General features: G+C 52.0%; 9 protein-coding genes across 9 annotated transcripts; 3 read left to right on the forward strand and 6 right to left on the reverse strand.

The window, feature by feature from the left end:
* Nucleotides 1–921: 921 nt before the first annotated feature.
* Nucleotides 922–2693, reverse strand: PV07_11663 (uncharacterized protein). The gene is made up of 2 exons (XM_016399123.1): nt 2403–2693; nt 922–2246 (listed from the first exon to the last, which is right to left on the reverse strand). Exons 1-2 carry the CDS (start codon nt 2592–2594, stop codon nt 1977–1979), a joined length of 462 nt encoding a protein of 153 aa, XP_016243685.1. The 5' UTR covers nt 2595–2693; the 3' UTR covers nt 922–1976.
* Nucleotides 1328–1960, forward strand: PV07_11664 (uncharacterized protein; the record flags this gene model as incomplete). The annotated part of the gene is made up of 2 exons (XM_016399124.1): nt 1328–1576; nt 1625–1960. The coding sequence occupies 2 exons, from the start codon at nt 1328–1330 to the stop codon at nt 1958–1960; spliced, it is 585 nt and encodes a 194-aa protein (XP_016243686.1).
* A 141-nt stretch (nt 2694–2834) lies between the features above and the next one.
* On the forward strand, nt 2835–4355 carry PV07_11665 (golgi apparatus membrane protein TVP23). Its single transcript, XM_016399125.1, has 3 exons — nt 2835–3035; nt 3122–3454; nt 3544–4355. Exons 1-3 carry the CDS (start codon nt 2954–2956, stop codon nt 3693–3695), a joined length of 567 nt encoding a protein of 188 aa, XP_016243687.1. The 5' UTR covers nt 2835–2953; the 3' UTR covers nt 3696–4355.
* Nucleotides 4356–4648: 293 nt separating this feature from the next.
* PV07_11666 (D-xylulose kinase A) lies at nt 4649–6367 on the reverse strand (the record flags this gene model as incomplete). Its single annotated transcript, XM_016399126.1, has 1 exon — nt 4649–6367. One exon carries the CDS (start codon nt 6365–6367, stop codon nt 4649–4651), a length of 1719 nt encoding a protein of 572 aa, XP_016243688.1.
* Nucleotides 6368–6656: 289 nt separating this feature from the next.
* On the reverse strand, nt 6657–8003 carry PV07_11667 (uncharacterized protein; the record flags this gene model as incomplete). The annotated part of the gene is made up of 2 exons (XM_016399127.1): nt 6657–7357; nt 7415–8003. 2 exons carry the CDS (start codon nt 8001–8003, stop codon nt 6657–6659), a joined length of 1290 nt encoding a protein of 429 aa, XP_016243689.1.
* Nucleotides 8004–8588: 585 nt separating this feature from the next.
* On the reverse strand, nt 8589–12765 carry PV07_11668 (valine-tRNA ligase). The gene is made up of 3 exons (XM_016399128.1): nt 12535–12765; nt 12291–12476; nt 8589–12001 (listed from the first exon to the last, which is right to left on the reverse strand). The coding sequence occupies exons 1-3, from the start codon at nt 12563–12565 to the stop codon at nt 8928–8930; spliced, it is 3291 nt and encodes a 1096-aa protein (XP_016243690.1). The 5' UTR covers nt 12566–12765; the 3' UTR covers nt 8589–8927.
* Nucleotides 12766–12935: 170 nt separating this feature from the next.
* PV07_11669 (uncharacterized protein) lies at nt 12936–14863 on the reverse strand. Its single transcript, XM_016399129.1, has 5 exons — nt 14445–14863; nt 14268–14385; nt 14083–14206; nt 13548–13975; nt 12936–13433 (listed from the first exon to the last, which is right to left on the reverse strand). The coding sequence occupies exons 1-5, from the start codon at nt 14652–14654 to the stop codon at nt 13120–13122; spliced, it is 1194 nt and encodes a 397-aa protein (XP_016243691.1). The 5' UTR covers nt 14655–14863; the 3' UTR covers nt 12936–13119.
* Nucleotides 14864–18039: 3176 nt separating this feature from the next.
* PV07_11670 (casein kinase II subunit alpha) lies at nt 18040–20008 on the reverse strand. Its single transcript, XM_016399130.1, has 4 exons — nt 19620–20008; nt 19181–19554; nt 18683–19102; nt 18040–18621 (listed from the first exon to the last, which is right to left on the reverse strand). The coding sequence occupies exons 1-4, from the start codon at nt 19732–19734 to the stop codon at nt 18517–18519; spliced, it is 1014 nt and encodes a 337-aa protein (XP_016243692.1). The 5' UTR covers nt 19735–20008; the 3' UTR covers nt 18040–18516.
* Nucleotides 20009–20062: 54 nt separating this feature from the next.
* On the forward strand, nt 20063–21413 carry PV07_11671 (uncharacterized protein). Its single transcript, XM_016399131.1, has one exon. It carries the CDS (start codon nt 20253–20255, stop codon nt 21333–21335), a length of 1083 nt encoding a protein of 360 aa, XP_016243693.1. The 5' UTR covers nt 20063–20252; the 3' UTR covers nt 21336–21413.
* Nucleotides 21414–21545: the final 132 nt, after the last annotated feature.

The raw sequence follows: 21545 nt of genomic DNA on the forward strand, positions 1-21545 counted from the left end.
AACCCGACCGACAAGGCTGGACCGAAGAAAAGCAGGTATGCCTCTCCCAAAGCAAGCAAGTCTGTCTTTGCCTCCCAGACAGGAGCGCCAATGGGCCTTTCCAAGGTTGCCGTCAAGCAGCGAAAACATATGCCCCAGCAGCTGCCACCTGAAGTCGACGACTCTACCCTCTACCCTGGTACCTGGTGCAGGTTGACCGCATGGCGCCTAGAGCAGTCCTGCCAGCGTGGGCCCAGAGGTGTAAGTCCATTATATCACTCTATCGGGGGTTGAGCCTCCCGTGTAGCTAAGCCAGATGTCCTTAGCAGAGGTAGAAAAGTCCCGGAAAGGGAACCAGAGGGATCATAATTATAACAGAGCGATTCACCTATGTAGGTTCCGACTGGGATACAGCACCCCCCCACACGGAGGGCTTTTGGTCACCTTCTCGCTCTTGCAGTCGTGACAGCGGACCAGCAGACCAAATAAATGCTTGCTGGCTCTCAAGTAATAGCATACCCATGTAGGAAAATATCCAAGTTAGAGTGCCATGCTATGTATGACAGCTAGAATCAAAGCACACAAGCGGTCGCCTTCCCCGTGTCTTTGTCCTCACAGACGAGTGTTGCTGGAACGCTGGTAGAGCAGATATTCCAGCTGGCCAAATGCCATTAGTGCGCTTCTGACAAGTCCATGCCTAAATCAGACATAGAACACACCCAGCCCGGGCGGACTGTGTTGCAAAGAATGATGCCAGGCTTCCTGTCACGGAAGGCACTGTGCCTAGGGCTTGGCACTCAACGGATAGATACCAATCAATCCATTCAACACTCCCGCCTGGGCAACTCCGCAGCCCGCAACAACCCCTCCTATCGTGGCGAGTACCTGATCAATGAATGAATGATGGGTGTTTCATGGACAGTGACCACCGCCTTGGATAGGGTGCTTTGTGAATTGGGGCTATGTATTTGACACATATTATTTTCTTTTATTCTCTTTCTCTTCTGTAATTCGAATTCATTTATGTGATTCGTACTCTTTCTTGCTGGGCGTCGTTTCTGTATATCGCTCTATCCAAGCCGCCATGTGTCGTTATGAGAAGTTGCGAATCGTGTCACAGTGCCCCAAATGTGAACAGACGCTCGAGCAAAACCAGGAGATTCGTCCTTGCTTCGCAGCTTGGATTCGAGGGCGAGTCTGTAACGCGATCCGTCCCCATGAGTTACACCCTCTGGCCTCGGAACCACGCATCGCATGCACAGACAGTATCCCTCACATCCGAACGCAGACACGGACCTCCCTTCAGCCACATCAGAACGTATATATACAGCACTCTCCCCTCGCCAACATGCCACCGCCCCACTCTTACCAACGCCCGGGATCAAGTCAGGGTCAGAGCTTGAGCCTCCTGCAACATCATCAACATGCAGAAAACACCGAGTACCCTTCAATTCCGGAGCTGGAAGCAACCGTCCAGCCGAAGAAGACCGGTCAATCTGACTCCAGTCATGGGCCAGCTGAAGATAACAACCCACGAGCCAGACAGCCTCAGCCAACTGACCTGATCCAATCTGTCGAGGTCGGGACCGAGACCTCTGTGGGAATGCAGGACAGAGACCGCGCGAAGGCTTTTGAAATAGCCTAGGGCGGCTTCGAGCTCGATGTTTCGGTCGCCATATGGCAACAGGAGCTTATAATGCAAGAGATCTATGATAGTTCTCTGGGGCAGCGAGAGGATCTGAGGACTGGTGGAGGCGGGGGAGATTTATCCACGTTCAACGTCGTCGCCAATGCCACTGATGCCACGCAAATCGAAGCAAACCCATTGGTGGAGCGTGAAACCCGTGGGCCATTTGGTATTGTTGTGAGAAGAACCGCCGGGGGTGCGGTGGTTAAGGGATTCCCATTCACATCGCCAGATGAGAGGGTGATGAAGGATAACTCTGGAATATTGGTTCTCAATCGGCCAGTACGGCCATGAGGCGAGCTTCAGAGCATCATCTCTTCAACCCAAACTCCTTTCTCTCCCTCTCTTCTTCGGCCTTTCTTCGCTGAGAGTCTCGAAAATCCTGCAGCTTCCGTTCTAGCGCCGTCTTTTGGCCCAAGAGCTGGGCACGCTTCGCCTCTAGCATCTCAAGAGATCCGAGGTACACTTTATTTTCAGCCACCGCAGCGGTCGCGGGTCCAGCTGTGTCTGGTCGCTGGCCCGTTTCTTTGTTTGGAGTTGGATCGGATGGTACTGGTGGAGTCAAGGATATCTGTGCTTGCTGGAGAAGGGATCGAGAGCTTGTTAGCTTCTGGCTTATCGCAAAGCAGTCTTAACGATTTCATGAACAGGGTTAAGGGACGTTTGATCATCGATGGAAAGCGAATCTGTGATGCGGAGTCTAATATGGACACAAATGATATTGCATCTGGCTCACCTTTCTTGCTGCCTCTTGTTGCCTGCTCGTCTTCAAAATCGCACCGATAAATGCCCCCGATGCGACTATACCGGCGACTCCAATTGCATAGACCAAAGGTCGAATCTTTCGATTGCTGGGCAGGTGCACGGCCGTGTTTTGAGCTGCTCTTGCAGGTGATCTCGCAGGACGTCGAGGGAGGGAAGGTGACATTATCAGTCTGTTGTAGTTAGAGGAGCCATTCAGCCTTCCGATATTCTGCTTCCCATTGATGGCTGATGTGTTTGTTGAGGTTCACCTCGCCGATGCCTGGTGACATCGAAAGAAGTAACTGGGATGGAAGCAGCCGAGCCGTTGGACGATCCGCGAGTAACATTAAAGCAGCAAGGGGCACCTCTGGTCTTCTCCGCCCGCCTTACGCAGACGTGGCTCGTGGATGCTTTTCATGTGTTCCACGCGCGCACTCCTTTCCAGCCTTCATCGTCTTCACACTTGCGGAGTGCAAGGTTCCAATCAATCCAGCTTGAACATGCGACGCAGTTGCACGAAAGATAACTAGGATTTGACCCAATATGGCAGACGAGCCAGGCTCCCTCAATTGGCGCCTCAGCGCCCATCCCATCACTCTCCTCACCTATCTAGGCTTCCGAATAGGTAAGTCTACGTCCAAACAACTACCACTATGCTGCCAAACACAATCCACGCAACGCGAGAGAGGCTGTACTAACACTCGAGCCCAGGAAGTCTTTTAATGTACCTCTTCGGCGTGCTCTTCATCCGCAACTTCGTTCTCGTCTTCATCCTCACGCTCCTCCTGTTGTCCATCGACTTTTATTATCTCAAGAACATTGCCGGCCGTCGTCTTGTGGGCCTTCGCTGGTGGAACGAAGTCAACACATCCACGGGCGACTCCCACTGGGTCTTTGAATCGGCGGCAGGAACAGGCAGGGTGGAGAATAAGACGGACAAGAGGTTCTTCTGGCTGAGCATGTATATTGTGCCGGCATTGTGGGTTGGCCTTGCAATTCTCGCACTGGTGAGGTTGCAGAATCTGATCTGGCTGGTCACCGTTGGTACGTATTCCTCGTGGGAAGCTCTCAATCTTTCAAAGTGGACCGGACGGACATCGATATGCTCGTGAATACTAACCTGCTGAATGCAGTGATCGCCCTGGTTCTCACAATCACCAACACTGTTGCCTTCTCGCGCTGCGACAAGTTCAGCCAAGCGTCGAGTTTTGCGGGATCAGCCCTCTCGGGCTCCGGACTTGCAAGAAGTCTCGCGAGTAACGTGATGGGACGGTTTTTCAAGTGAGCAGAATGAAAGGGGACTTGTACGATATGACAGAACGGCATTGAAAGCGGAGTGTGCGATTTTTGGGACAATCATCTCGGAATAAGCGAATCGAAGCCTGCCTCGACGCTATATCTTAATGGATCAAGAAATTGCAAACGAGGAGACCCCCACGATCTGCACGCCTCGATGCAATCTCCCAGCTGGACCTTTTGTTCAGCAAGAGTGCATCGCTCATGGATTTATGTTCGAACAAGCACCTGGGTGCCTAGGCGGACGACACACCCTTGACTCTGGCTGGCAAGCTCTATCAGTTGTCCAACCGCTCCAGCTCCTCCGAGGCCCTCCCCTGATGCAAATATATCGCTTCTTCCCGCTCGAATTAGAGGAATCACCGACAGAGAATCGTCCGTTCTCATTGGCTCATAGACGCATCGCCCAATATCCATCCAAACCTTCCACCTCGACACCGGACTCTCCCCTTCTGTCCCCTCCGTTGTCGGGCAGCAAGCACAAAAGGGACGGCCCAAGATTCAGAGCTGGACCTGCCGAGGGCGGGAGACAGGGTTGCTGCCTGAGACCGAGTCCGAGGCATAAATTTGACCGTAGCCCTTTGTCCCGCCTTATCTCAGACGGCCAGACCTGGGATTTTAGTATCTATCTATACGTGTTGCCGGGGGGGGGGGGGGGGGACCAGGATGGTGAGAGTAACGAGGTATCTACATCCAATGCGTACAGGTGTATTCGGCAAGGCCGTGCAAGCCTTCAGGTAGAGCTGTGTGGAACAGAATCCAAGGTCTTTTCCGAGGATGCCAAAGAGATCAATCCCCGTAAGAGCATGGACTGTTTCATCTTGAGCGTATGGTGAATCTTAGATGTGGTTCGATTTTGATTTTGATTCTTTTTGGACCCGTGAGAATCTGGTGACTCGGGCGCTCTCCCCATCCCCTGTACTACAATCCCTCATAGACATTTCACTTCTGCTCATGCTCTCGCAACAACCTGTTCTCCATCTCTTCAAAGCCTTTTAACGCGCTACCATACCTCTCCCACACCTGCGCGTTGTACCCACCCGCAATCTTCTCGACAAACTCGTCCTCTCGCCACCTCTGCCCGATCAACTCCTCAAACGTCTCGCCCTGTTTTCGTTCGACCGCCCATACCGCCTTGTACGCGGCGCCCAAAGCACACGCGTTCTCGCCGACGTCCAGCTTGAACACACCTTCGGAACCGCCTAGCACCTCGCCTGCCACGCGGGCGATTGCCTTGTTGCGTGAGCCGCCGCCCACTAAATAAATCCGGCGTGGTTGCGGGGGCATATCCTTTGCAGGACTTGAGACGAGTTCGCGAGAACGGAGCCGGAGGGAGAGGAATTGACTTTCCACAATGACCCTCGCGTCTTGCTCAGGGGGCTGTGGAACAGATTTCTCGGGGTTGAGCTCATCACTCTGCGGCTTGTATGAGAAATGCCACTCTCCGTCCGGAAGGTTAGGGATGATTTCAGGGCGAGGGAAATATAGACCTAAGTGCATGGGGTCCTTCTCGTCGGACTGTGCAAGGGGCGGCGTCTCAAGCAAGTGCTTGTCGAACTCTGCCCAGGAATTCTTCTCCTTAACCCCTAGCTTGCCATTGATCGCGTCGCGAACCTTCTCTCTAGCCAGCCCGCCATTTTTATAGCACAACATGAACATATATAGTCCGGGTGTAGTCGGATGATTGAAGAAATGCGTGCTCGGATCTGGTTTATACTCGGTAGTGGACATCAAGAAGGTGGTGCTTGTGCCCAAGCTGACCATGGCATCGTTGCTGCGGAGCGGTAATGCAAGGATTGTGGAAGGGTTATCCCCAGTCGAGGCGATAATGGTGCATTCATTCGAAAAGCCATGGCGTTTGATAAAGTAGGGCGAGACGGTGCCTAGATGGATACCACCGTCTTGAGGCACGTCGCCCAGTTTTTTCTTCAGCGCGTCCACACCAGATGGTCCTGCAGCGAGCTCCAGCAGTTTCTCGTTCCAGTTGCCGGCTTTGATATCCCACAGATTCATGCCGCAGACATCCGAGATGTCGAACGGGGCATATTTTCCGAGGAAGATAGTAGCGATCCAAGATGACACAAGAGTGATCCGGTATGTCTTGATGTATTTATCTGGGTATTTACGTTGAAATCGTAGGATTTGCGGGCCAGTGAAGCGATGGTGTGCTTTGCTGCCAGTTACATGTGCTAGTTGCGATTCATTGCCCAGAATAGCGTCAAACTCGTCACATTCCTTCTGGGTGCTTGCGTCCTGCCAGTTGGGACTGAACGGATGTGCGAACGCACCGTCGAGCTGCGACTCTAGTGTTCTCGAAGGATCGAGTTGAGAAAGTAGTTGTTCCGCATCAGCATTCCAGAAGACACTTCCATGCTGCATGCCCGAGCCGCTAATCCCCTTGATCCGACTAAAATCGAGGCCGTCGTCCTTCAGACGACCCAAAAGAGTGTCGATGGCTTGTAGCCACATTGCCACTGGCGCAAAAACTTCATGTTCGGCTTCATTCACAAGAACGCCCTTATTCACGTTGAAGCCCTTGGAATCGGCGTCAAAGTCGAACTTGGCTTCGTGGATCTTTTTGAGGCTAGAGTCGACCACCAACCCTTTTAATTGTTGGGTGGATAGATCGAAGCCGAGATATAGGGGCCCGGAGGAGGTCATGGTCTGGATTCTGATCAGACAGTTGCCTCGGATATTGTACAGATGACAAGACACACAGTGTTTCGTCTACCGCCGGTCAAGCATAACAATTACTCACGCCTTCAGGAACAAAGGAGATTCCCGAATGATGGAAGCAGAGGTGGAGTAAATGCACGTCGGTGATGAGGGGAGCAACATTTCTGATGGGCCTCTTGGCGCCATGATATCAGCCTGATATCACCCGGCGTAAAATTCCGCAGCCCATTGAATTCGGGAGGCATTGTGGGCCAGACGAGGCTCCCATAATGGCTCAGGAATCTTTCTTTCTGTGGCTCGAGGCTGTTGCATGGCCATTTGCGTGTTTGTGAGGATGGTCATGTCCTGGCCCTTCTTCACGATGGTGGTGTTCATGCTCGTCGCGCTCATCTTCCGGCTCTGGACTGCTTCTTGGACTCACGTCCGTGGCAATGAAATCGCCGGCGAGGGTTGCATTCGGATCGTCCAGTTGCACAAATTTGACGCGAACTCGTCTAACCCCGCGGACTTTCGAACCACACCTTTCCCGCACCGCGTCTTCGATGTTCTCCATCTGCTCAAGTGTGAAGTCCTTGGGTACCCCGAGTTCAATGTCTATGAGATAGTTCTGACCAGATTTGACGCCTTGGACGTCTCTGATCTCCGTCTCGTTCCCGAACTCAACAGGCTCAATGCCCTTGGCGGCATCACCTTTTAGAGCTCGAGACGCGGCTCTGCGGACTAGGGTCTTGATCTCGTCGTCCACCGTGACGTCTGCGAGCTCGAGGAGAGCGGTTTTTGTGTTGTTCCAGCCTGCTCTTATTACCATGGCGGAAATAATCAGTCCACCCACAGGGTCAAGCCACGAGGCGTCCGAAAATACATGTGCTCCCCCTATAGTAGCAAGGGCTACAATGCTGGTCAAGGAATCGATGCGGTGGTGGACGGCATTGGAGGCTAAAACGGACGACTTTCGTTCTCGGGCAATCTTCATAGCTGTAGGGCTAGGTTAGCAGATGTGGATAGAAGGTCGACATTCACCCGGAGACTTACTGGCTCGATATAACCATTCCTTCACCACAATGGAGCCTGCCGCAAGCCAAGCAGCGTTGAGGTCTGGTAACGCAGGTCCATGGCTATGGCTATGTCCCAGGAATGAGAACAGCCCACCGCCCCCATGTTCAGCATGCTCATGCGCATGAACCACAGCTGCAGGGTCGAGCATGAACTGGGTATAGAGAGCATCCAACCCATTCAAACCAATGCCAACGCCCCCAAAGAGCAACAGGCCGCTCACTCCCAAAGCACCCAAGCTCTCAATCTTGCCATATCCACTCGGAAATCGATTCGTTGCCGGTTTCAAGGACCAGGAGATAGTGGCGAGGGTCATAAAGTCGGAGACCAGGTCGGTGAGAGCGTGGAAGCCGTCGGCAATAAGTGCTTGTGAGTGGAAGACTACACCCCCTATCCCTTTCCCAATGGCCATGCCCAAGTTGACGAACAGCCCAATCCTCGTGATCCTGACGCCAGCATCATTCTTGTTCTGAGAGGTCAGGTAGGAGGTGTCGTGTGCGTGGCCGTGGCCATGGTGGGAGTGTCCTGCATGGCTTCTCGACTGTTGCTGGGTGCTCGAGCGCGTCATTGACGTTCGTGAGGCAAAAGGATCGACGTTCGGGAGGCGATTGAGGGCAGGGAAGGACGTTCTCGAGAGACGCCGGGTGGCATGCAATCTATGGCTATTATTAAAGGACAAGTAGCTTGAGGCTCTGCATCCTCGACCCCGAAACAGTCTTTGACTGGACTTGGGAGTGCGGAGGCAGGCTCGTTGACAAGAGGACATGTGTCGCGTTTCAGCGCGGAACAAGTGCGTCAGCGGCATTTGGGGGAGAAGCTGCGGGCGTTGCTGGTGACGCGCAGCTCGCAAGCGCAGGGGGAAGTGGAATTGTGTCGATTGACTCTCCTGGGCTCTTCAACCCATGCTGCTGTGACGGCGAGACTGGCGTACGAAGCCTGCAAACGCAAAATATAATTTCGACAACGCTGTGTAATTATAACTGAGGGACACGCAATTGGACGCGTCGCGGAGGCCCACCGCAGACAGAAGCATTTCACAATGATATTCTCCGTCAGGAATCATCGAAGTTTTCTATTGCCTGCGCCCCGGAACTCGACGGGCATCCCTCCCGCTACTGCCCGAGATGGCTCCTTTCATCGTAGCGAGATGGGACCTATCTGCCCCTTGTGTGCATTCTACCTAGGTCCCAAGTATTGTCCCCATGTCTCAACGACCACCACGAGCTGCGTTCCGTCGTCTGCTGTTCATACGTTCGGCTCAATCAACGCCACACCTTGTACGGATCCCATCAAAAAGGCCATAGCCAGGGGCGCAGCCTCCCGCACACCCCGCAAGGCTGTGTCTCCTGAAATTTGGGATTCTCCGTGTCAAACAAGATTTTGAAGTAGACACCTTTTATGCGACTTTTTGGAAAATGCTAGTGTTCTGATACAACAATCGTGAAAGTGAAGGCCAATGCTTCGAAGCCCTTACGGCCGCCCAGATATCTTCTCAGCCCTCCAGCTTCAACCTCTCCAAGTCCTTGATCGCCTCCTCCAATCTCTTCACCTCGCTCTCGGCGTCCTGCAGCTTCTCTTCCTCCTTCCTCTTTGTGTCCTTGCTTGCCTTCTCCCACCCAGCTCCACTCATAATCTTCTTGCTCTTCTCCGCGCGGGCTTGGGCATCCTCAATGCTCTTCTGGCGCTTCTTTAACTCCTCCGCCACATCGATCCGTCCGGCAATCTTCAGATACACAGCGGCGTCCGCGTTAATGCTCTGCAAAGCACACCCAGCTGGCGGAAGGGAGTTCGTAGCCGGCGGCAGGACTTCGATCTTGCCCGCGTATTTGCCGCCCAGAGACTTGATGGACGTCTGTTCCTCCGAAACGGTTTTGAAAGCCGAGTCCGAGTAAGTTTGAATGATAAGATCTCCAGGTTCCTTAAAAGCGTACTGAGAAAGCAAGCTTCGAATTCCCGACGCAATGTCCATGATAAACTCGTATTTCTGAGCTTCTTGGGGAGCGTCAAGTTTCTCGTTGAACTCGGGGTATTTCGCGATCATGATGCTTTCAGTGGTATCGCCCTTCCGACGTGGGAGCTTCTGCCACAAATGCTCGGTCAAGAAAGGCATGAGAGGATGCATCAGCAGCAAGCCGCCCTCAAGTGCTGTGTACAAGGTCTGCTGGGCTGACTTTCTCTCATCTTCAGGAGCCTCTGGTGTGAGGATGTATTTCGAGTTCTCGATGAATGTGTCACACAGCTGGGTGAACCAGTATTGGTACAGCGTGCCCGCAGCCACGGAGAATTCCCGCCCTTCGATGGCATTATTGACCTCCTGCGCGGCAGTGTTGAGTCTGTGGAGGATCCATTTCTCTGCCAGTGACTTTGGTTTGTTGTCCGTTGGGCTCGCATCGGGGACGAAGTCTCCACCAAGTCTTCCCAGCGCGAAATTAGTCGCTTGGTAGATCTTGTTGCAGAACCGTCTCTTTGCTTCAATCTCCCGGATGTCAAAGGCCACGTCGCCTCCGCCAGTGGTGTAATTTACCAGCGTAAACCGCAAGGCGTCGGCACCACACTCCTCGATGCCTTTAGGGAAAGCCGTCTTCTGGTATGCTTTGGCACGCTCGATCTCAGCTGTGTCAAGGTTGCCCGCGTACAGCGTCTTGTGAAGATCTTCCAACGTAATTCCCCTGATGATGTCCAGCGGGTCAATCACGTTGCCCAGTGACTTGGACATCTTCCGGCCCTCTGCATCTCGAATCAGTGAATGACAGTATACCTCTGTGAAGGGTACGTCGCCGGTCAATTTCAGACCAAACATGACCATCCTGGCCACCCAGAAGAATAGAATATCCCATCCGGTCTCCAGCATGCTGGTTGGATATAATTCCCGCATATCTGAAGTCTCTTTCGGCCACCCAAGTGTCGTAAATGGCCACAGCCCGGAGGAGAACCAAGTATCGAGCACATCCTCATCCCATCTCAGCGTGAATTTCTTTCCAGGGAATTTCTTTTCTGCCTTGGCCCGGGCCTCGTCCTCGTCCATGGCCCCCACCCAGTAATTGCTGTCGGCTTCGTCACTTGTCTTGTCTTCAAGCTCAACAAAGTAGGCTGGTGCTCGATGACCCCACCAAAGTTGTCGAGAAATGCACCAATCCTGGATATTCTGCATCCAGAAATGGAAGCGTCGGGATTCCGATTCAGGTTTGATGAGGATCCGGCCGTCCAGGACCGCTTCGTCCGCGGCCTTAGCCATATCAGCCATCCTCATCCACCACTGTGGTTTCAGGACTGGTTCAATCACATCTTTGCTCCTCTGGCACATCGGAATGGTCATTGCGTTGTCTTCCTGCTTCGTGTACAAGCCGAGCGCTTTCAAGTCGTTGATGACAGCATAACGGGCATCAAACCTTTTTTGGCCCGCATAGGGCCCTGCATTCGCATTTAACGTGCCGTCATCATTGAGAATATTGATGAATTCCAGGTTGTGCTTCTTGCCCTTGGTGAAATCGTTGGGGTCGTGCGCAGGGGTGATCTTCACCGCACCAGTACCAAAGTCCATCTCCACTTCCTCATCCGCAATGATTATGATCTTGCGATCGGGAATGAAGGGGTGAATGGCCAGCTTGCCCACGAGATGCTTGTATCTCTTGTCATCAGGATGCACGGCAATAGCTGTATCGCCAAGCATGGTTTCCGGACGGGTTGTAGCGATCTCGATGAACTCATAGCCCCTGAAGCGGTCTGGTGAGGTCGAAGTTTTGTGCGAGTCATCTCCCTTGCTGATGGGATATTTGAAGTAGGTGAGAACACCGAATTCGATCATCTTGTCATAGCCAGGCACTTTCAACTTCGTCCGCCCTTTAAGCTCCTTGTTGTCCACTTCGAGATTCGACAGAGAGGTACAAAGAGCAGAGCACCAATTCACCAACCTGTCCGCCCTGTAAATGATACCCTCTTCGAAGAGGTCGACAAAGGTTTTCCGCACGGCAAAGGAGCGCTCATCGTCCATGGTAAATGCTTCCCGCGTCCAATCCATGGACCCTCCCAGACGTTTGAGCTGGTTAGTGATGTTGGCGTGGTATTTCTGCTTCCAGCTCCAAATCTTCTCCAGTAAAACCTCTCTGCCCAGATCGTGCCGGGTCTTGCCCTCGGTCTTGTAAACCATCTTTTCCACCACGCTTTGAGTAGCTATACCGGCGTGATCACAGCCAGGAATCCAGGCCGTAGTCTTTCCCTTCATTCTTGCATGTCGGATCATCGTGTCTTGTAATGCGTTCGTAAGGGCGTGGCCCATGTGCAGTGATCCCGTCACATTGGGAGGAGGTATCGGAATGACGAACTTGCCCTCTGGTTTGATCTTGCCCTCCTTCGTAAACTGTGGCTTGAAGTAGCCCCTGCTTTCCCACCACTCATAGCGGCCAGATTCGATCTTCTGCGGCTCGTAGGCATCAACGGCGGCGGCCTTCTTGACCTTTTCCTTCTTTGCGGTCTTCGGAGCATCAGCGGCGGGAGCGGGCGCAGTTTGTTTCTTCTGCTTTTCTTGGAACTTGGCGAGCTTCTCGGCCTTCTTACGTTCTCTCTCAACTGCGGAAGGCATGATGGTCAGACTTAACATTCTTTGGACGCAGTGGATATGAGCTCAATGACGTTATGGGTGCAACGAGTGGATTGTTATTGAGGGACATGAGTGATATGACTACGAGATCTTGCCCGCCCTTTATAGATGCTTTCCCAGTCATACACCATGGAACGTCTGGCAGTCCGGTACTTGGCTTCGGGTGAGTCATCTCTTGTCGTGTAGTCCGGATCATGCAAATACAAATGAGAGGGTGAAGAGTATATCAATGCGGGCCTTCGAGGTTATCTTGCATACTTTCTTTTGCAGTCTTCTCCTTGCCTGCTTCGCCCATCACGGTTTGACCTTTCTCGTTGTTTTGCAGGTCCTTCCCGGGGACATTTTGACCCATGGCGTCTTGTGCAGCCGAGCCTTTCGCCGCAGAGGTTATCTCGGAGGATACTGGAGGCGGTGGACCAGAAGGAGAACCAGTCGGCTCGCCAGCTTGTAAGCATGTCAGTATATTTTGCGCTTCTAGCTGAATACATGGCATTCAACATACTTATATTATGTGATGCGGCATTGAGCGCCATGTTGAAACGAGAAAGCCGTCTCCAAGCAGGAGGGCGCCGAAGCAAAGATCTGATAAGTATTTTGCTCGACTGCCTTGCGGCGTGACTGCACTGTGTTCTTGCTCTTTAGGTCAATTCTAGGCGACTCAGACAACAAGGAAAAAGGAATAGACAGAGGCTAGTCAAACCAGGCTCTCATATATGACTGGACGACAATCTGGAGTCTATGGGGGATTTATGAGTCGCAACTTGAACTTTTGCGCTAGATTTATTGCTGCTACGGCCGAGCACAAGAACAGTGGCGCAAGACGGACCTCGAAGAGCTTCACGTGACTCGTTCTTGGCAGCGAGATCGTATGTCGCTACATTCGACAGCATAGACCAGCTTCCCATTTTTGTTAAATGCATGTACAGCAATCAGTCCCTATTCAAGCTCGCTACGAGAATAGATATCGTTGTCGAGAACGGAAACATCCGAGTACGATGGCGAAGATAGAGATTCCAGTTCTTCTCACTGAACTCTCCTTTATCCACAGGACATCGCCGAACGGCGATGTCTCAATGCATAAGGGGGTTCATTCGAGCTCTGACTCAATAACAGCAAATGGTCCCTTTTCTTTAGCAGGCCATATCTTGACAACCCTGAGGCCTACACTCGCCAGCAGCGCCGTCCACTGCTTTTCGCTCCGTTGCATTGAGCTGAAGGTAGTCCGGCTGATGTCCGCGAGCGACTCGAAGCCGCTGCACCCCACAGCCGGCAGGACAGTCTCGCAGACGAGCAATTTTGACTGGCCCTTGACCATGCCGTGGATCTGATTCGTCAGGATCTCGCGGCATTTCGAATCCGGGAAGTCGTGCAGGACACGACGCATGAAGTAGATCCGCGCTCCTATGCAAACGTTAGCTCCGGCATTTATAAGACATCGGACGGCATGTTAGAACAGGAGGTTCAAAGATATGAGCTGTACAAGTAAGGAAATCATCGTGAGGAGCCGGTACTGACCATGAATAGGCTGTGGAGTAAAAAAGTCGTACTGCATGACCTCGTACTTGGGATTTCTGGCACGTGCCTCGTCGATAATAGCGCCGAGATCCTGCACAATGAAGCGCCCTTTGAGATGCGGATTCTCTTCCATGACCCTTTGGGTCACTTGACCATGGCCCCCGCCTACATCGACCATTACCACGCCATTCCCGTTTCCTTCAGACGCGAGAAGGGAGCTCGGGACAGGGCTCGCGAGTAATGTGGCGGCACCTTTCATGGCGGAGTTGAAACGAACGAGTCGAACGGGGTCGTTGCGTAGATACGCAAAGAAGTCAGTCCCTGTTGCATAATGCGAGAGTGTATTGTCAGGCTGGTCGGGGTTCTTGTAACCAAGCTCAGCCAGGTAAGCAGGCATCTTTCCAATACAGCCCCAGCTACTGTCAAATCTGGCAGATCACAGAGGTTGTCAGTGCCTGGCAGGCTTGATCTCATGGAGACCCAAGCAAAAGGATATGGGGGCAATATTTCGATGAAGGTAAAGGCAGAAACCCACATGTGCTTGTTCAAGTCGGCGGTGGCTGGCATAGTTAGAGCTCGCGAAACAGGCGTCGCCGCATACGCTTCCTCCCCAAGCTCCAACACAATGTGAAAGCCCGTTAGGACCCGCATGATGCGCACTAACACCATGTCAGCAGACAACTTCCCGAAATCCTGCTGTTAGCAGGATATGAGCTTTACCTATCAATGTTACGTCCGCTCCGGTCTTCTGCGCAAGCTCGGATGCAGTCGTATATTGTCCAAGAAGGTTGAAAAGGTCCAGCTCCAACGCAGTCCGTACGACCGCATTCAGCCATGGCTAGGAGGCGTCAATAAACAAGCATACGTCTAGGCACAAGACGTCAATATCTTCCTTACCATGAAGGCGATAAGGGTCGCTTCTTGCGAAGGATTGACTGTCTCGCTTGCAATTCGAGTGGCGGTGGACCATATCTGCTGGCGTACTTTGTTGACACTGGATGCCTGGGATCGCTCTTCTGGCGTGAGCGAAGAAAGGGCATCGATGGATGCATTGAGGGAGTCGCGCAAGGCAAGAAGGATCGAAAGATTGTCTGATGGAGCCGACATCTTTGCTCCGAGCAGGTTCTCTGCTGTGCCTATCTCCTTGTGAATTTGTAGGGGTTTGCAAGGTAGAACAAGAGAAGAGGAAGACAAGAAAAGGTTGAAACAGGCCGCCTCCTAATACGTGAGGACAACGCAGAATATTGGCGAGGAGTGAGGGTTTGTTAGCCTTGCGCAACGAAATCACCCTTCTCAAACTAATGGTGACTTCTCCCTTGTTCTGACAAGTGGAAGCATGGAAGTATGTGAGACCAAGGAAGACGCCAAAGTTTCTTATACGAGAACCTGACAGCATCCAAACACTTGCTTCCCACGCGAAGGAGCGGTGACCCCCTTAAAGACGCCGCCTTGAAGCGATGTGTGGCGTAGGCGGACGTCCACTCCTGTAGTTCAACATGGCGCGTGAGTAAGGAGGCTTGGGCCTCATAAGACACGGCTAGGTGCTTGACAAGGTTGGAATCAGCGTCAGAATGGGTCGATTCCGGCACAATCTTGCTGCCACTTCACGGGTATCTCTTCGAAATTCGCGTGGTTGACAGCAAATGACGTTGATTCCCCTTTGTTAACGCTCCATATCGGCCCCATTTGCCATGAATACGAGCGAAGAACTATAAAAGTTGCAATGACAGCGGTCCCTGTGCCAGAAGACAGCCGTGCATTGTAAATGCCTAGGGACTAATGCAGGTCAGCAAAGCACCGGAAGCCTCAAGCGGAATCCTACGCCAAGGTTAAGGCTGCTTGGCCCCTGAACCCAAACCATTTTGAGAGAGTATCGGTTACCGAGACAGTACATTCTTGCGTTCGGCAGGAGAGGGATGGAATGGTGATCATTAAAGGAGTGACAGGTGACTGAGAGATCAAGCAGGTGTAAGATGGTGGCCGATACCGCTGCTCGGTGATAGGAGGAGGCCAGAAGGGTCTCTTGATCCAAACATCTGTGCACACTCCATTTCTTGTAAATTTGCTGTTGTTTCGTTCTCAGGCTTTGTTCTTCCAAATCTCCATATCTTCGTCAACAGGCTGAAGTGACCCAGTAGGGTTAATTTCCGTCTTGCCCAATTTTGGATGGACGAAATTTTCCAGTACCCATCGCTCACACCGCCGCTGGAGGAGTCACAATCATATCCATCTGCGGGGGGCGGTTGTTCGCTTTATCCAGAGAAGTGAGATAACCGAATGAAGTCTCTCATATCGACGCGCGAGAAACAAAGCTATCAGAAATTCGTGCTGGTGGCTCTATCCTTCGAAGATCCGTGTGGATGGCCGGTGGTCCAAAACAGGTGCCTCGGGAGCAAAGCAGATGCGAGGGTCAGTGCATCTGGGGGATTGGCGCAACCCTGTGTATTTTGAATTAGAAAGAGCAGGGAAACACAAAATCGAGATATTAAAAGCGGTGAAATTCGCAAAAGCGAACTCCAAGTACTCCCCGAGGGCTGTCCGCGTGGAGCCAACGTGACATTATTAACACCCGTTGCGATCTTGAAGGCACTCTCACAGACCTTCGAGAGCTCTGAGGAGGCAACCAGCCCCAGGGTGTCTTCAGGAGCGATCGAGTCAATGTATGCCCGCGGTCCTCGTGTTCGCGAAGTTTTGGTTCTGGATCCATAACAACCGGGACTTGCTGTGAGAGACTTGATTGTCTTTTTCAACCATCCGCTGTTGCTGATTATGTTGACCAGCTCACAGTGATTTTCCGTACCAGTTGTTTTATGGACTGTGTCCTGAATGCTCGAGCAATGGTTTAGCGTACTTGGACTGGGTGAAGCAAGCGCTCTGCTGAAAGCGGTCAAAGTTTTCAAGGTCCAGTCTTGCCTCTGGACTTTCATGTGTCTGGCTCACTCACTTTGTTTGCTTGACACCAAATTGAGTGAGGATGTTGTAAAGACTTTGTGGATGGTCCTTGGGAACTCCTTCACTACAATAGCGAGCCAGACGTGATAGAAAGAAATAGGGCTGGCTGCCTCCTCCATCTCACTGACTGTGAATAATGGGAGGTCCTCGATCTCAAGCCAGAAGTTCTGCCGGCCTCAAGATCCTTGGCGCGATATCTGTTCAGCTGGAGGAGGCCGCCAGCAACAAATTGTATCTAGGGCACAACAGGTGTAGGCACGAACGCACACACAGAGAGAGAGAGCGCGCGCGCCAAAATTGAAAATCCAGGGACACAAAAAGTGCAAAAACTTTTACCACCAGCCCCTTTGATATGGGGGTGGTGGGAAGTTAAACCCGCTCGTGGCAGGTTTTTCCGTGGATTGAGATACTGTCTTCCAGCCGGTGCTGGTTTATCCAGGTATTCTCATTCGCTCGAAGTGAGGAGGAGGATCGCCTACTAGAACCAGTTCCATTGCTTGTTGACTTCGTTAAGTCTCTTTCTCACTTTGTGTTTTGTTGACTCTTGTAGTCTCTTTCCTGAGTAGGGGTCTTTGTGATTGTAGGAAGTATTCTGCTAACGCAAGTGTTATATTCGAATTTCCAGGAGCCTATGTGTGTCTCCAGTTTTTGGTCTTCAAGGTTGATAGTCCCGACCTTTTGAGAAGTCATGCCGATGCCGTCGTTGGAGCATAGTCTCTATCTGGTGTCGCTTTCAACGCAATCTGTCCGAGCATCCTCACGGCCTTCGAATGGATTCCGGACTATTGCTGTGCAACTGCAGGTATTCTGGGTGCTCCAATGGTACTTGAGTGGTCTTCAAGAATACTGACAAGCTTACCGTCCTCCTACGAATCTGCCGGCAATACGGAGAGAGGCATACGGATGGTAAGGGTCGCGTAGCAACGTTTTCCAGATACGCCAGCACGACGGATTGTAAGCACAGTCCCACAGACTCAAAGTCCAAAAAGATGTGTTGAATAGTTCATTGCAAAAGACTCGATCGCTCGAAGGAGTTTTGCAAGCAACGAGGAGTGCGAAGAGCAACATGACGTCCATTCAGCCTCGCAATTAGCGCCTTGGCAGCCATGATATCAACGGCCAGACTGTTGCGGGTTTTGCTACCATTCACCATTCAACCAAGCCAAAAGATTGGAGATCGCCGGTTCGTCAGGAAAGATTTCCAGCAGATATGGTCAACCAGAAAATGTTAGGTTGTCAGACGACGCTCCAGTAAAATGCCCAAGTTCCCTTGCCGCGGTCGTAGGAGTTGATCCCAGCCACGATGCAAGCAGTTATCCGGCTGATGATAACAATTCCTCTTCCCCTCAGGTTGAAGCGGTGTCAAATTCAGCTCAGGCGAGGGGTGGCTTGCAAGCAAGAGACGCTGGTGAGCAAGGAAGTTCGAGCTTGACAGAAGGGCTCCCATAGATGATGTAGTCATCGGAGTAACAGAAAGGGGCCGTGACAATGGAACAACTGTAAACCTATCAGAACTGTTGCAAACAACGGTAGACACGGTGGTACATCGAATCCGCCAGACGAGTGAGAGTATTAATGCGTAGACGGCAGCTTTGTTCCGTGAAGATAAAACGGTCAAACAAGTCGGGCTAAAGCACAGCCTTACAGGACGATCACCAAGGCAGCAAAAGCAAAAGTGACAGCATGGTACGAAAATGTATTATGCTAGGGTGCCAAAAGTGAGTTGAGTTCCTGCAACAAAAGCGCCTTTACACAGCTCCTCATTCCTCTCTCCGAGAAGACGTTTTCGCAGACTCTATCATCCTCTCATGCTGGCCTTCACTAGTCTCCAGACTCCCCATCTTTAAGCCCTTTCTTGAGCCGGATGTTCTTGCGCTGCCGCGGCGCTGTGGAGGTCGCATCATCGTCATCTCTCATCACTCATTCGGAGATACCTCCTTGGGATGCCCTATTCCCTTGTCCTTTGCAGTGGACCTTCCCTAGGGATGGGTAGTCACACTTGCCAGTAATGCTCGTTTTAAGAGACATGATTCTGGGAATTCTGCTGCTGCTGCTGTGCTGCCGCATTCCTCACCGGGGCGAAGTAAGGATGTGCCATTGCTTCCTGAGCAGTCAAGCGTTCCTATCGCAGAATAGATTAGCATCCAGCCAGAGGATACTCAACGAGCTTGATGGTAGCATACCTGGTGATCATATCTCAACAGCTTGTCCAGAAAGTCGATAGCTTCCGGGCTGACAAAGCGCTGATTATCCGCATTGACGAAACTCTGCCACGGCTTCTTCGGGAACCTACTAAGTATGTCGTCGTACTGCGCATCCAGCTCAATGTCATAGCGATCGAGATACTCAAATAGATCATCCGTACCCAGAACCTTGGCGATCTTGACGAGCTGATCCGAGTTGCTATTTCCATGAAAGAAGGGTTCCTTGCGGAAGATCATCGAGGCGAACATTGCTCCCAACGACCACATGTCCAGCGAGTAGTCGTATTCCTGATAGTCGACAAGCAACTCAGGCCCCTTGAAGTAGCGAGAGGCGACGCGCACGTTGTACTCTGTGCCTTGGTGGTAGAATTCAGCGAGACCCCAGTCGATAAGTCGAAGCTATGTAACCCCAACATCGTCAGCACACCAACCATGGCCTCAAACTCGGAATATCTGGGGTGACTTGGCTTTGCTCACCTTTCTTTTCGCATGATCGATCATAACGTTATGCGGCTTGACATCTCGATGCATGATCCCTTTGCTGTGACAGAAATCCAACGCCTTGAGCAACTCAAAGATGTAGTAGCGCACGTCGTAGTCCACGAAGCGGGGATACAGGGTCCGGAAATCGGTGTTGTCGACATTCTCAAAGATCAGAGAGGGCGTCTTGCTCTGGCTGTCCCGTACCACGTCCAACAATGCCACAATGTTGGGGCCACCGGCCAAATTCTGAAGGATCTTGATTTCACGCTTAATTTTCTTCTTCTTGACCGGCTTGAGCACCTTGATCACGCATTTCTGGTAGTTGACAATGTTGATGCCCTCAAAGACTTCGGAGTATTTTCCACGACCTGCAATTCCCCGTCAGTTATTCCCACCTCTTGACATGTGTATGTAGTTTGATGAAACGCCTCACCGATTTTCCTGACGATTTCATAGTTTTCCAAAACGCCCCACGAGATGGCTACCGAGTCGTAGTCCCAGTATGACCGTGGCATATTGGCGTTGACGTCCGCGTAGACTCGCGCCATGGCTGCGGTTGCGTCGGCTTCACTGCGAGGAGGAGATCGTGGGGCTGTGTCATGCGTTGGAGGTTGGAAGTAGGGCAGGACAAGGCTACAGTGTGCGACGACGTCTTAAATGGCTGCGAAGGAAAAAAACCACGGCCAGCCGCAAAGCAGACGGCCGGTGACTGCCTAGCGATTAAAGGCAATGGGCCAAACAATGAAGATGGAGAAATAAGTGGGTGGAATTGAGGGAACCGTAGGTGTGGTACGGAAAGCGATCTGTGCTGCGGTAGCCTTTAGATCTGCATACCATCCCACGTTGGCAGGGATCTGACTTTGAAATTGCCTACTACCGGATAGATTTTCCCCGGCACCAGAACCACACGACATTCGGTCTTTTCGCCATTTTGAATTCCAGCACCAAGGCTCGGTGCACGCAGCTGAAATCTCTGCTGAAGCTCGACTAAAGGGCAGCCTCAGTAACAATATGCTCGTCGTTGCTCTCGAACCGGCGCAGAGTTGCGTCTCCCAAAGCCAACAAGATGCCTTTCCACGACCTTAACGTGGTGTACACTCCTAACCATGTAGACCTCTCACACACTCTCGCGTTCCACGCCGAACTGGGCTACTCGGTGGTTGCTATTTCTCTGTCTGTCACAGGCAAACTTCCGCCTACACCTCAGGCTATCCCTGTGTCCTCAATCACCATTCCAGCAAGCATCGGCACGGTCCTCACGCGACTGACGCTCACAATCTCCGACGCAACCCAAAACCATCGCCTCTCCCAGTTCTCGCCAGCATACTCCTTGCTTGCCCTTCGGCCTACTACAGAGAAGACCCTCCAACTCTGCTGCACGTCCCTCGATTGCGATCTGATCTCCCTCGATTTCTCTCAGCGGCTCTCCTTTCCGTTGAAGTTCAAAACCGTCTCGGGGGCACTACAGCGTGGGATTCGTTTTGAGATATGCTACTCCCCTGCTATTCAGCCGGCGGGAAATAATGAGGCGAGGAGAAATTTGATCAGTGGTGCCACTGCTCTGATTCGGGCAACGAGGGGTAAAGGGATAATCTTGAGCAGTGAAGCCACAAATGCCCTGGGGTTGAGAGGACCTCATGATGTGATTAATTTGGCCATGATTTGGGGACTGGGACAAGAACGGGGAAAGGAAGCATTATGTGAAGAAGCCAGGAAGGTCGTGAGGTTGGCGGGAATGAAGAGGACAAGTTTTCGAGGCGTCATCGATATCATTGATGGAGGCGAGCGTGCTTCCCCTGCCAGCAAATGCCAGGTGGAACGAAAGGAGAGCTCTACTCCACGCGAAGTTGTTCAGAACCGAATGGCGAAGGGAAAGGAAGCGGCAACGACCGTCAACGAATTGAAACGAAAGGCGTCCGAACCAGTCCTGGTAGTTTCGGCGCATCAGGACAATCAGCTCACAGCGGAAAAACCGCTTTCGAAGCGCGAGATGAAGAGAAGAGCAAAGAAGGCTAGAACGGAAGGTGGAGATGGTAGTAAAGCAGGGCCCGACGACGCAGATTCACATCGCGTCCAGGATACCTCTGCATCAGATTTTCCTATCAAGCACGAGACACTTTCCGATAAGAAAGTGCCGCCCAAAAGCTAGGGACCAGGGAATGTCTTGCCTAGAGTCCCGCTTCTTCAATATACAAGAACTGAAACGCAATAGTACTGTCCGATCCAATGTCGTCCATGTCCTCAAAATCACGGGGTATATTCATTCAATGTTGCGGTTTTTTCGTTTCTTTTGCGAGTCTATGATAACATAGTCGGTACAGGTGCTCTTCTTCCAATGCCTAGCGTATAGGCGTTCTTG

The sequence above is a fragment of the Cladophialophora immunda genome (assembly GCF_000835495.1).
Source record: "Cladophialophora immunda strain CBS 83496 unplaced genomic scaffold supercont1.7, whole genome shotgun sequence".
In the NCBI taxonomy this organism is placed as follows: domain Eukaryota; kingdom Fungi; phylum Ascomycota; class Eurotiomycetes; order Chaetothyriales; family Herpotrichiellaceae; genus Cladophialophora; species Cladophialophora immunda.